The 13,139-nt window shown below is 36.8% G+C and overlaps 1 protein-coding gene across 4 annotated transcripts in view; it reads right to left on the reverse strand.

The window, feature by feature from the left end:
- RNLS (renalase, FAD dependent amine oxidase) overlaps positions 1–13,139 on the reverse strand; it is a 329,554-nt gene that overhangs the window by 76,364 nt on the left and 240,051 nt on the right. For all 4 annotated transcript variants that reach the window (XM_006147597.2, XM_006147599.3, XM_006147598.3 and 1 more), the window contains one exon: positions 1,404–1,577. In XM_006147597.2, the coding sequence (XP_006147659.1) occupies positions 1,404–1,577 (174 nt within the window). The remainder of the gene's footprint in view (positions 1–1,403; positions 1,578–13,139) is intronic.

A 13,139-nucleotide genomic window follows, 5' to 3' on the forward strand; every position in this document is an offset into this window, starting at 1 on the left:
TGACTGGCCCCCTCTTGCTCTTCCTTCTAAGGTCATCGATCCTATTGGGTGAGGATCCCATCCTTTCTTCTTTCAGTCTTAATGACTTCCAAAAGCCCTGTCTCCAAATGCAATCACATTGGTTATTTGGGCTTCAACTTATGAATTTGAAAAGGACACAATTCAGTTGATAGCAAACATGTGTCCTGATGTTGTTTAAACAGGTTTCATTTGGGTTTTCCATTACTTACAGCTGAATACACCCTAACGTAGTATATCTTATGATGCAATACATAGACGATAAAGTCTATTTCATGGCACACACGTGAGAAAATCAAGGGCTATTTTGTTTTTCTCAGAACAAAACAGTTGTAGAGTTAAAAATGGTTAGTCTATTGCTGTTACAGGGCATTTCACAACTGCTGATTGTACATATATGTGGTATCATGTTAACATAAACAGTCCAGCCCTTAGAGAGTTTTAAGTTATAAAAGAAACATTTTTCTAAGATCATGTGCTCTGATATAAAAACCATATTCCAGCCCAGTTCTATCATTATCAAGTTCTGGCAAGCCAAGAGACATTAGCTGGTGATTTTATCAAGCAAGACTTCTAACTAATGGCTTGATGAAACCATCCCTGTACCATAAATACCATAACAAATGGAAATGACAATTCCTTTCAAGGGTTTAGTCATTTTAGTCACCACAGTTTATTTCCTAAAAAGTAGTATCTCCAGGATCATCACGATCCTACAAATAAAAAGCCACTTTTACCTTTTTGAAGTTATGTTTTCCTTGTAATTCAAATCTAATTTTTAAAAATATCTTCAAGGAAAAGGTGGCGTATGGATGTCATCACATCCTAGTAAATCTCTCACAAAACATTTTACCTATCATTCCAGTTACATTGCATACAAAGTCATTTTACCATATTTTTTCTAGATGAAATGTAAATAAGCAATAAAATTATATTGAAGTGATGAATTTTCATAACATAGTAAAATTTGCCATTTACTTCTAGCCCAGGAAGTAGAGGAGCAGCACTTACCGAATGTTAAAAAGCCCAAACCAAATAAACAAAAACAAACTCCGCCAAGAAATAAATAATGAGAGATACATTTGCATATAGATAGCTCCATATTAAAGCAACAGAATATGGGCCATTTTGAAACCTTAAACCTTCTGACACTTATTTTCATGAACTCAGTAATACAAACCATGTGGTGAATGATTTTCTGAAAAACTTTGCTGGTTTCACTGTGTATTTTATTACTGGCCAAATGTGACATTAAATTTTATCCCCTGTGGCTTGGAGTTAAATGCTTGCTCTGTTCAGAATGGCAACACTCAATTAAACAGCATTTTTCATGATCTACACCCACCATTGTTACCGTATTTAAGGGAAATAATGGGGGTACTGACCTATATTGCGCTTCTTATTATCAATGGAGATGAAGCGTACGCAGGGATTAGTGGTGATGTACTGCCCAGCCCAAGGGACATCAATCTTCGTGCCAGCTTCATAAAAGAGGCCCAGAGCATAGCGAGAGGAGTAGCTCACAGACTCCAGTTGCTGCCTTTGGCATTCGCTAATTACTGTAGAAGAAAAAAATAAAGGGCATCAGACTTGAAAATATCCTTTCCTTTTAGTACATAAAATACAAAATTCCTTTAAACCAGTTCCAACTGCTTCCACCAACTCTCTCTCATTTATAACAAATTTTGAAAGATTAATGCCAAATAGCATCACCTCTAATTTCTTTTCAGAATGATTATGAATGTTGGTGCAATTTGTATCAAGCTGAAAATCCGAACTTCTTAGACTGGCATTCAAGGCTCTCACATGTCAGCCCCGAGTTGCTTTTCCAGCTTGGTGTCCTACTTACTGTCCTTAGGACTGTCTGGCCATGCTGTAGACTTTATACACTGATCACTTACTGTGAGTCAAGGTCTTTGCTAAATATTTGACAGGAGCATTTCACTCTATCATCACAACAGTCTTAGGAGGTGGAGGATTGTTACCATGTCACAGGCGAGGAGGCTGATGCTCCATCTGTTATGACTCTTAAATTCACCCGTGTCATTTAGTGATTTGTTTGTCTTTCAACAGTGGATTCTAATAGTTCCTTGAGCAATGGTACCACATCTTAGTCCTGAAGACCACTGCCCTACTCATCTGGGCACACTAAGGATGGAATTACAGTGGGCTAGATAGAAAGGCAACACAGACATGCAAAATCAAAATGTTGCAGGTTACCAGTAATAAGTGAAAAATGCCTAATAAAGGACTTGGACAGGTTTGAGTTGACATTCTGACTCTGACTAATGAGGTATGTGACATTGATCAAGCTACTGAATTACTCTGATTTTCATATGTTCCATAGGTGAACTATCTGCCTAAGTTTTCAAAATAAAACTATGGCCTTCTCTGATACCCAGACTATCAATGCCATAACATACCAGGGGTCTTCAAAAAGTTTATGAAAAATCTGAAATTAAAAGGCTAGTTTATTTTGTTGCAAAAACTTTTGTATGTGACATTGATCAAGCTACTGAATTACTCTGATTTTCATATGTTCCATAGGTGAACTATCTGCCTAAGTTTTCAAAATAAAACTATGGCCTTCTCTGATACCCAGACTATCAATGCCATAACATACCAGGGGTCTTCAAAAAGTTTATGAAAAATCTGAAATTAAAAGGCTAGTTTATTTTGTTGCAAAAATTTTTGTCTATATCTGGCAATAATAATACAGAATGCATTAATGTGTTGTGAGGATTATATGAGATAATGTATAGCACAGTGTTTAGCATATAAGCCTTCATTACATAGTAACTCTATTATACACAGGAAAATATTTAGGAAGATTAGACAAAGTTCCATCTTGAGATGGAGAAAGAAAGAGATTTCTCCCATGCTTAAATTTCTACCTCAGATCCTCATATCTTAAAAATCTAGGGGCTAGCAGATGACGTAGCAGTTACAATGCTGGTCTCCCATGTGGCCAACTACAGTTTTAATCTCAGACCTGGTGACTTGAATATTTTGCAGGGTGCATGTGCGTGCGTGCCCAAGATGCCGGGAGGAAAACGGAGAAGGGATTGCAGTATGGCCATCCTCCCTAGAGGGTGATTTCTCACTTTCTGTTTCTGTCTCTCCAACAAGTGCATGTACCCTGTAGCAAAAGTCTCTCTTAAAAAAAAATCTCGTAGCCAGCAGATGGCATAGAGGTTACGTCGCTGGACTCCCACATGGCCAACTGAAGTTAGAATCTTTGAGCTGGTGACTTGAAAATCATGCCAGCCACATGTGCGTGTATGCCCAAGATACTGGGAAGAGAATGGACAAGAAGAGATTGCGGTGTGGGCACCCCCCGCCCCAGGGTGGGGGTTATTTCTCACTTTCCCTCTCACTGTTTCTGTCTCTCTCTCCAGCAAGTGCACATGCCCTAAGGCAGAAATGTCTTTTAAAAAAAATGTCTCAGGGGGATCCAGCAGTGAGCGTAATGGCTATGTTGCTGGACTCCCACGTAGTTGACCGCGGTTCGAGTCCCGGACCCGGTGGCTTAAAACTCACGCCAGGCGCATGTGCATGTGTGCTCAAGATCCCGAGAGAAGACTGGAGGAGAAGGGATTGCGGCGTGACCATCCCCTCTGGGGGGTGATTCCTCGCTTTCTGTCTCTCTGTCTGTCTGGCGAGCGCACGCGCCCTATAGTGAAAAAATCTCTCCAAAAAAAAAAAAAAATGTCTCAGGGAATTGCTTGAGACTTTTAAGAAATCTTAAAGGGTCTTTAGAAAGTTCATGAAAAATTTCTATTATGAAAAAACTATAAATGTATATCAATTTTTTTTGCACTAAAATCAACTTATACTTTAAATTTAGATTTCCTTTTTTGAAGGCCTCTCATATGTTAAAACATTAATAGTTTAGCTTTTGGAGATGGCCATAGTTTTACTTTGAAAGCTTAGGCAGGCTAATTCAGATATGGAACATATAAAAAAGTCTCACTTAATTAGTGAAATATATCCTGATCTAAAACTGTAGGGCTAAACAACCTCAAAGGACGAGGGGAAATTTTAGCTAGATCTTAGAGATTTGACTTTATGGGTAGAGAGAAGGTGGGATGGGTATTCAATGAATTATTTGAGCATAGCAATACTCTTTACATTATTACAGCTACAAAATATTTTAAAAATTATGACCTTATTTAATCTTCACAAAAGCCTTGCCAAAACAGGTGTTTTTACCATCCTCATATTATATCCCCAGGAAGGTGTGATTCAGAGAGGTTAAGGTAACTTGTCCTAGGTTACACAGCTTCCAAGCTGTGTGGTCAAGATGAAGCCAGAGTTCCCACACTGGTGTCAAGCTTCCATCTTCATTACCCCTTACTTTCCTCCACGATCTGTAAGTCTGAGCTTCAAAATGACCTTTGGTGTTGCTCTCTCCTCTGATGCTAATGGTTACTTTGTGCTTAGTGATAAAAACTCTTGCTCCCTTTAATCACCATTTTCTGTTTTATTTAAAAACTTTTCTTAATGAATGAATGATCTTCTGACATTGGCCTTGTTACACTCAATGAACTTTGGGTTCCATTTTATTATTTATATAGCTTTTACTGTTATAACTTGATGTTATGCTTACAGATTTCTGAAAGGGAGGAGGTAAAAGATACTAATGCTAGCAGTAGAGCACATCTCACAAATTTTCCGTTTTTCAGATTTAAAAACTAACCAAACAAAACTGTGTAGTCAGCTATTTGGTAACTAAAAAGGCCTAAACGATTTTTTTAAACCAAAATTGAAAGGGTCAATTAGGTTGACAACCAAATTGAAGCTTCCCCTCTCACCACACTCGCATTTGCACATTTAGCGAGTTTTTGGACAAACTGCCATGTGGCAAATCCGCAGGTCAGTCCTTGGAAAGGAAATTGATATCTACAGAGAAACAGCCATTGACCTGAAACACCCTTGTCGGCTCCCGAGCTCTACATTTCATTCTGAGAACAGGGAGGTGAGACTTCTGACTGGAAGGATCTCAATTCCTGGATGTATTCATTTACGAAAAAGTTTACCTTCAGGAACTGAAAAATTTTTATTATTGTAATGTAGGCAGGGCCTAACAAAATGGTTTTATTTTCTTTAAAGAAATTTCTTATGCAAAATGCTAAAGGAGCTAGCCATAGGTCCCAAATGCATACACTGGGTCACCGAGAAAGTCACGACACATTTCTGCATAACACACAAAAATACATCATGCCTTTCCTGATGACCTAATAATTCAGCGAGCAAAGTAATAGGTTCTTTATTATTGTAGACCGGTGGCCATGAAAATATAAAAAAAGAACCTAATTCAAATATAGTGGATTTTGGCTTGCCTGTCATCTTCATAGACATACACATATGCACACACAATAAAAAGATATATTATCTCTGTAACTATAAATACATATATCTATGTGAGATACAGATCACAGACATAAATGCACATATGTAATATGAAATACATTGTATGAGTATCTGTAATATGAGTAAAGTGACAAAAAACACAGTGACCAGGGTAGTTTACCTTTCTACTTCTAATAATTAGCACTGTTTTTGTTATCTCCTTCTCCTTGTGCCTACGTCTCTACTGTATGTGTGTGTGAGGGAAGGGGGTGCAGAAGAAGAAAGAAAGGGAGAGGGAGAGACCAGCACTGCACTGCATTACTCAAGAATGTTTCCTAATGTAATTCTGTTAGCTTCCTAACCTGCAAAAGATGGCTAATAATACATATTCCGTCCATTTCCTATGTTTGTGGGTGACAATGCCTCCTACCCATCCATCCTTCTGTCCAACCATTGCTTGCTTTAAGCCAGGTATTCTTCTAGATGTTAGGAATGTAAGGCAGAGGGATCAAGCCCCTGCTATCATGGACTTTGTATACTTGCGGTGAAGAGACCAATTATAAACAGATAACCAGGTAATTGTTTGTCAGGTGGCAATAAGAAAAATAAAGCAAAATAAAGGGGTAGGTGTGCCATGAGGCGTTTATATAGGCCTTATTTTGCACCAGAAGAAACTCATGATTTAATTCCATTTTCCTACAAACTTTCTTGAAGTCCCCTTATAGTTATAAACTTTTCCATGTTTTCTTTCTTTTAATTTATTTATTTATTTTTGTCATTTGAATGTCCTTGCATGATTGTCTAGTCAAGTCGTTACCTATTTCTCTTTGGTGTTTTCTGCCTTATTGGTACATAGGAGTTAGTTCTTTATATACTCTGAATATAAATCTCATAGATGTATTGCAAAAACTTTCCATTGGTAGCTTTTGCCTTTTTACTCTCTTAATAATGTGATATAATGAAGAGTTTTAATTGTTTAATTTAGTTCAATTATCTTTTCTTTTTTTTCATTTATAGCTAGCATTTTTGTGCCCCTTTTAGAATTTTGTCTATTAGCCTGTTCTGAGGACATGAACACCGTCCATAGGCTGGTTTTGTTTTTGTTTTTGTTTTTCATTTTCTTTTTTTTTCCCCTGAAAGCTTTATTGATTTACCTTTCATAGGATGTTCGATATATTTTGAAGATAAGGCAATCAGAATTACTATTGGCTTGGAAAGGTGGTATGAAGGAAAGAGGTGAAATGAAGAATATATGGGACACTCCTCCCAACTACCCTAATTAAATCGACAATAGCTTTATTACTCTATATTTTTAAAGTACAACATAAAAACAAGACACTATATTGCTAACTTAAAGCAAAGACTGTGCTTCATTATCTTCTAGTGTTTGGGTCCCAAGACACTGAATGATACAACAGGAGCGTTCAATAAACCTTTTGGAAAATTTGGTAAGTACATAAGCATGTAAAAAGGCAAAAGGGAAAGACACCACCATATTCTCATTATCTACACCAACAACAATGACTGTTTTGATATTTTTTCTTTAGTATTTTTCTGTAAACATGGTTGTGATCATATTGTTCATATAATTTTGTGTACTGAAGTTTTGGCTTACCCATGTGACAAAAAAACTCATTGTAAACATAATTTTCAATGACTCCATACAATTTGATGTAATGGATATTGCGTAATGTGCTTAACCATTTCATTAACGTTGGATGTTTATTTCCTTTCTTTTTTCTATTATTAGTAAAGCTGTTGTGCACACCTTTGTGCCCATATTCTTGCCATATTAAGTATTACTTTTGAAATATAATTTGCTAAGGAAAATAATCTAATTTTTGTAATGTAGTAAGACTAAACATTCTTCATCTGTCTACTAGTCCATATGTATTTCCTCTTTCAAACAATCTGTTCATATCATTCTGTTAATTGGTCTATTAGATTTTTCATGTTATTCAATCAATTTTAATGAATGATACAGGGCTTCTCCATTTATTGTATGCTATAAACGTTTTCCTACATGTTGTTGGCTTTTTACTATTGTATATAATATTATATAATAAATCTTTGAAAAGTTCATGAAGAATAAAAAAGCAATGTATTGACTTAAAAACATTTTTGCACCAAAAGAAACTCATTCCATTTTTTCACAAACTCTTTGAAGTCCTCTTTCAATAATTAAATAAATAATTTATCAGCTTCTTTCCTCTCTCTCCTCTTTTCTTTCTCTGTTTAAACACTTAGAGACCAAAACTTTGTGTTGTGATTGCAGCTCTCCCACACCTACCCACTGTTGTTCTCAGCTCTGCTCTGTACCCAAGGAGACCAACCCTCCACAGGCTTAATTCCCTTGAACTCTTGTTCTGGAAGATTTTGGCCAGTGAGACATAGGAGATTCCAATGTAGAAGGAGGCCAAGGCTGACATACTAATTTCTCCTGCCCCTTCCTGCTTTGTCAGGTGACTCCAATGCTGAGCCCCCTAGAGTTAAGTTGCTTTCAGTCACCCTCCTTCCCTGGTTCCAGTTTTCAGGGGCACCTCACCTGTTTAGAACTAGGTATAGTAACAGCTTCCTGCTCTTGCTAGTCCCTAGGTGCCACAGTATCTTTGGCTGGCTACCTTAATACTGCCCACTGCCTTGTAAATGGCCTGTTCACTCAATTTTCAGTAAAATTAAAAAAATATATACCACTTATTTCTTTCTGGGGCCCTGACAGAAACATTGTTTAGCTATATTTTCATTTAGTTTCTCCTGAGAAAGAATTCTGAGGCAAAGAACACATTCTATTCTTGTGGAGTAATAGAGATCAATCTTTTCAAACCAAGTCCTTGGGCCCAAGAGTATACTGAGTGAAAATACTTTGTAGCTTATGAAGGTCTGTGTCACCAAACAAGCTATTTCTGTTGGCACACTACTGACTTTTTTGGCATGATAATGAATATTGCAATGTTGTGAGTAAAACAAGCCCCTTTTAGCGGTAACATGACATTACCAATATCATAGTTAATGGTAAATGCTGCTCACATTGAAATGGTGCTCAGAGCCTTAACCTCCTGCCAAAAGTTTTGCTGTTTATGGCTAATTACACACCATTGCTAATTTCTGATTTGCCACCATATGTAAAGGATTTGAGCTCAGAGACAGTTGAAGTTAGGAAGCCAATGTATATTATAACTAAGCTCTGATAAAGGGAAACTGCTTTTCATTTCCTTACAATTGCTTTTATTTTTTATGTTGAATTCCGAGAATGTCAAAAACTTTTATGCAACAACTCAACTCTTAACATAAGACCAGCTAACTCTATGAGTACCTGAAGACAAGAATATCTTAGCTGGCTCCTCTTTACTCAAAGGGCTGTAAGAATAATGCCAGAATGTTCATTTTTCCATGAAGAGTTCTGGTAGGCAAGCACAGAATTTGAAATGCTACCATTCATGAGTCATTCCTTTTGTGTTAAGCATCACAGCATCAGTTTCCTTTCACTTCACCTGGAATAAATTGAATGTTCACTTGGACTCTCTAGGTATAAAAGTCATTAAGCCTGAAAACACAGTTAGAGAAATAGTTGTGGCAAGCAATAAATCTAGAGTTTATTGGTGACAGACTTCAGCAGATATCTATGCAGGATTTCTCTGGGGAAATATTCCTTTCAACCTGAGACACATTTCTCGAGTCAGAAAAGTTTGGGTTTGAATACCGGTTCTGAAATTCATCACATGACTTTGGTCAAGTTAATTAATTCTTCTAACATGTTTTTCTGTAAAACAGTAGGTTCTAGGAAAAGTCATGATGTATTTTTCTATGTGTTTCTATGCAAAAATGCATCATGATTTTTTCTAGTGACCTAATAATAATAATAATAATAATAATGATGCCTGCCCTAAAAGATTAAGAAAATTAAATGAGATAATAGTAAATGCTTAACACGTTTAACACATAATAACTGTATTGCAAAAACCCATTGCCATAGTACTTGACTTTAAAAGCTTTTAAGGATGTCTACATGTATATCATATTTTACATGAAGTTTTTAAAAAAACCTTTAGATGTGACATACTAATGTTGAAGAATATTAGGATAACAATCTAAGATGTCTCTTTGATGAGTATACTATATACTCTTCACTATTCACAGCAAGGGGTAAAAACAAAACAAAACTTGAAGGAATATTTATGAATGCCAAAAGTGTTTTGGAAAATAATTTTAGAAAAATTAGCATAAATTTCAGAATACTTAGCTGTCTTTTTACTTTAGAAGGCTGAATATTCAAAGGTGTGTTTTTGGAAATGAGTAATAAACTACATTTAAAAAATTTTAATCCTATCCCAGGATTGCATATAAATAAAAGGTACCAAAGACATGGATTGTTTTGTATTGTTCTTTGGTCAGTTGATACTACAATTTTATAAAAATTTAGAACTAAGCAATTTTTCCACTAATGTGCTTAAAGAGATGGAATTATTACCTGAATACAAAGCTTAGTTGTTATTCACAGGTGTTTTTGGAAGTTGCTAGTACGAATTTAGAAAACATTGATGTTTTAGAGTAATAAAATTCACATCTAATAAGAGAAATTTATCTTAATGTTTCCCAAGTTTTGTGGCCCCTAATAATCAATACATTAAGAGCCTGGCATTCAAAGTGAAGAGAAGATAAAGACATTTAGTTTCTAAAATATAATAATACTTAATTGATCATAACTATCTTGTTCCTGGTAGGATAAAAAAAATGGCATTTAAAAAATTATTTTTCTGGGACCAGCACTTGGCATAATGGCTATGTTACTGGACTCCCATGTAGTTGACCGCAGTTGGAGTCCCAGATCCAGTGGCTTAAACTCATGCCAGGCGTGTGTGCGTGCGTCCCCAAGATCCCAAGAGGAGAACAGAGGAGAAAGGATTGTGGCGTGGCCATCCCCCGAGGGGGTGATTTCTTGCTTTCTGTCTCTCTGTTTGTCTGTCTTTGTCTTTCTGGCAAGCGCATGTGCCCTATAGCAAAACAAAACAAAACAAACAAACAAAACCAAAAATTATCTATCTATCTATCTATCTATCTATCTATCTATCTATCTATCTATCTATCTATTTAAGGAGCACGTGCTTAGGTTTTCTTGATTAAATAGGCAATCCCACCATAGTGGGAGCAGATTTCATGTTAACAGGCCTTTCCAGCACTGTGAAGGCTCAAACTATTAGAGTATTAACGGCGTTTTTTGAGTAGTCAGATCCCCAACCACATTCCCCCACCCCTCACCCCCTGTCCATTCCCTGGGGAGAGGTTTCTAATTCAACCTGCTGCCCCTCTATCTCTGTAATAATAGCAATCTGTCAAGGAAAAATGACTACGTTTTCTTTTCGGGGCCTTGCTTCTACTCTTTTCTTCACTCTGTCCCAGACACTACTGTTAGAGTCTTTGCCTACATAGATGTGGCGCTTCATAAAAGCATGTGACTTTCTCCCAATCACGTGTGTCTGTGCTGCTTTATAAACTCACTACCCACTCTTCTTGTTATCTGGAGGTCCTGTGAAACGAAAATGACATTTGATTGTTTCTATAGCAACAAGTTCTAACCACAGGGTTAGAAATATAAACATGTTTAAACATAGGCACTGTTTCCTGAAAGAATGCAAGATGAGTTAACTCCAGCAATGTTTACTGTGGTCTACCGTGTTGTACACTGTACTAGCCACTATAAAATCTCTCTCAACTGAACACTTAGCAGAGTCTAGCATCCATTTTGGACTTCAATATAAAGAATTTCACCCTGGTTATTATCAATTTTGTCTTGGTAAACTTATTTTTGGATTTTGGAATCTAAACGTTGCTGGCTTTCCCATTCTCTTTTCAAAACACATGCAGTAAGTCTGGAAACCACAATAATACGGTTGGAAAATGCTTGCCTTATTTCCATGCATGCTAAACTTTTTAGACTATTATGCCATCGTTCTTTGTAGGAAAAGTGCTGAGTTTCAGAAGAGAAAGACTATGAAAATAAAGCATTGTGTGTGCTGTTACACAAAATGTCACAAAATATCATACATATTTTACAGCTGCTCTTGCCAGTCTATCAATTTAATTATTTTATGGCCATGCCATTCGTGAGCAATAGAGTCGTTTTAAAATTCAGAACAATAAAACTTTACTACATGTCACTTCACATTTTTATACAGATACATATTTTTATATCTGTGGCTAGAGTTACTTTATCCTGAGGCAATGACTTGGGGAATTAATATTCTAACTCAAACTTTTATAGTTTTAGAAATCAGAAAGCAATGTTTGTAAGGAGTGGGAATCTGTGGAATTGAGGCAAAATGTCAGAATCTGATGGTCGAAGCTCTAGGACACTCAAAAATACGTTCATCTTGTTCTTTGCTGATCTGCTAGCTTCTTTTCTGTTTACATAACAACTCCCCACAATGCTTAGCTAGAGCCAGAGCAAATAAACTGAACTTGGGAATAAAAACCATGTGTACTACCAGCCCTCATTGAGTGTAAGCTTAGAGTGCTTTACTTACTTAAACATAACTATATAACAATAATCTCAATCTGATGTAAAGCTCAAATAGTTTGATCGGCTTTTCTTTGTAATGTTTTTAAAGTTGCTTTTATTAATGAACCAGTCTGTACATTAGAAAAATATTGCTCAGTTTTCTTTATTTTTGTTTTGTTTCCAATTTATTTATGCTATTGAACTGTAAATTTTCACTGCCAGATTCTAATCATTTCCCCTTATCTGACTTTTACGTCACTGCATATGTTCAACCTGAAAGATCTGACGACAGAGTGTATCTGTTATGGAACACTTGCATTTCCGAGCCTCGGTCAAAGATTGTGTGTCTGCGTTTAAATAAATGTATAGCAATATAATGGGATACACATATTTCATCTCACTGAGCTTCGGTATCCTCATCTGTCAAGTATAGGTATAATTTAACTTAAAGGGCTGCTATGAAGATTAGAAAATTATACATTTTATATATTGTACCTGGCACAGCATAGGGGACAATAAAACAATAATAACAATCATTGTTGCTAAGTGAGGTAGCCTTAACTGGTGTAGGGATACAATTGTTAAAAAGATATTCAGCTGTGAGAGCAAGAAAATGAAAAATCTGTCCTAGCTCATCTCTGGAAAGATGAGCAATTTCATGGCCTCAAGGGGTTTGCCATTGATGGATAACTGAACTTCAGGTAAATATCATGTTGTCAAAAATTTCTCCCTGTTAACCAGGTATCTGTTTTTACCAGATATTTACGATTAATCACGGTTAGTATACAATTTTACTTCAATATAAGTAACCTCTATCGCTTTGAATATAGGAGGTAGCTCTCTTCCTTCTTATGATACATCCCACACTCACGGTCTACCATTAGTCGAGTCAGAAACAAATTCCCCTAGTTGACTCCCTGCTGTAACACACCCTCTTTGCACACCTGTTTATTCTTTGCTTGCAGGTAAATGTGTTCATCTGCTAGGCAGTGATCTCCATGAGGGGATGACAAATAGTATGTCATGCCATTTCTTAAAGAGTAAGTTCCATCTTCTTTGCACACCTGTTTATTCTTTGCTTGCAGGTAAATGTGTTCATCTGCTAGGCAGTGATCTCCATGAGGGGATGACAAATAGTATGTCATGCCATTATTTAAAGAGTAAGTTCCGGGGGCGCGCCCGGCGGAAGCCGGCGCGGGGCGCGGGAGAGCCCATGCCCCCGGAGCGGCGGCGCTCGCCAGCGCAGGGAAGGACCCCGCGAAGGCGGGAACCC

This window comes from Tupaia chinensis, unplaced genomic scaffold (genome assembly GCF_000334495.1).
Source record: "Tupaia chinensis unplaced genomic scaffold, TupChi_1.0 Scaffold000217_1, whole genome shotgun sequence".
NCBI classification, from domain to species: Eukaryota; Metazoa; Chordata; class Mammalia; order Scandentia; family Tupaiidae; genus Tupaia; species Tupaia belangeri.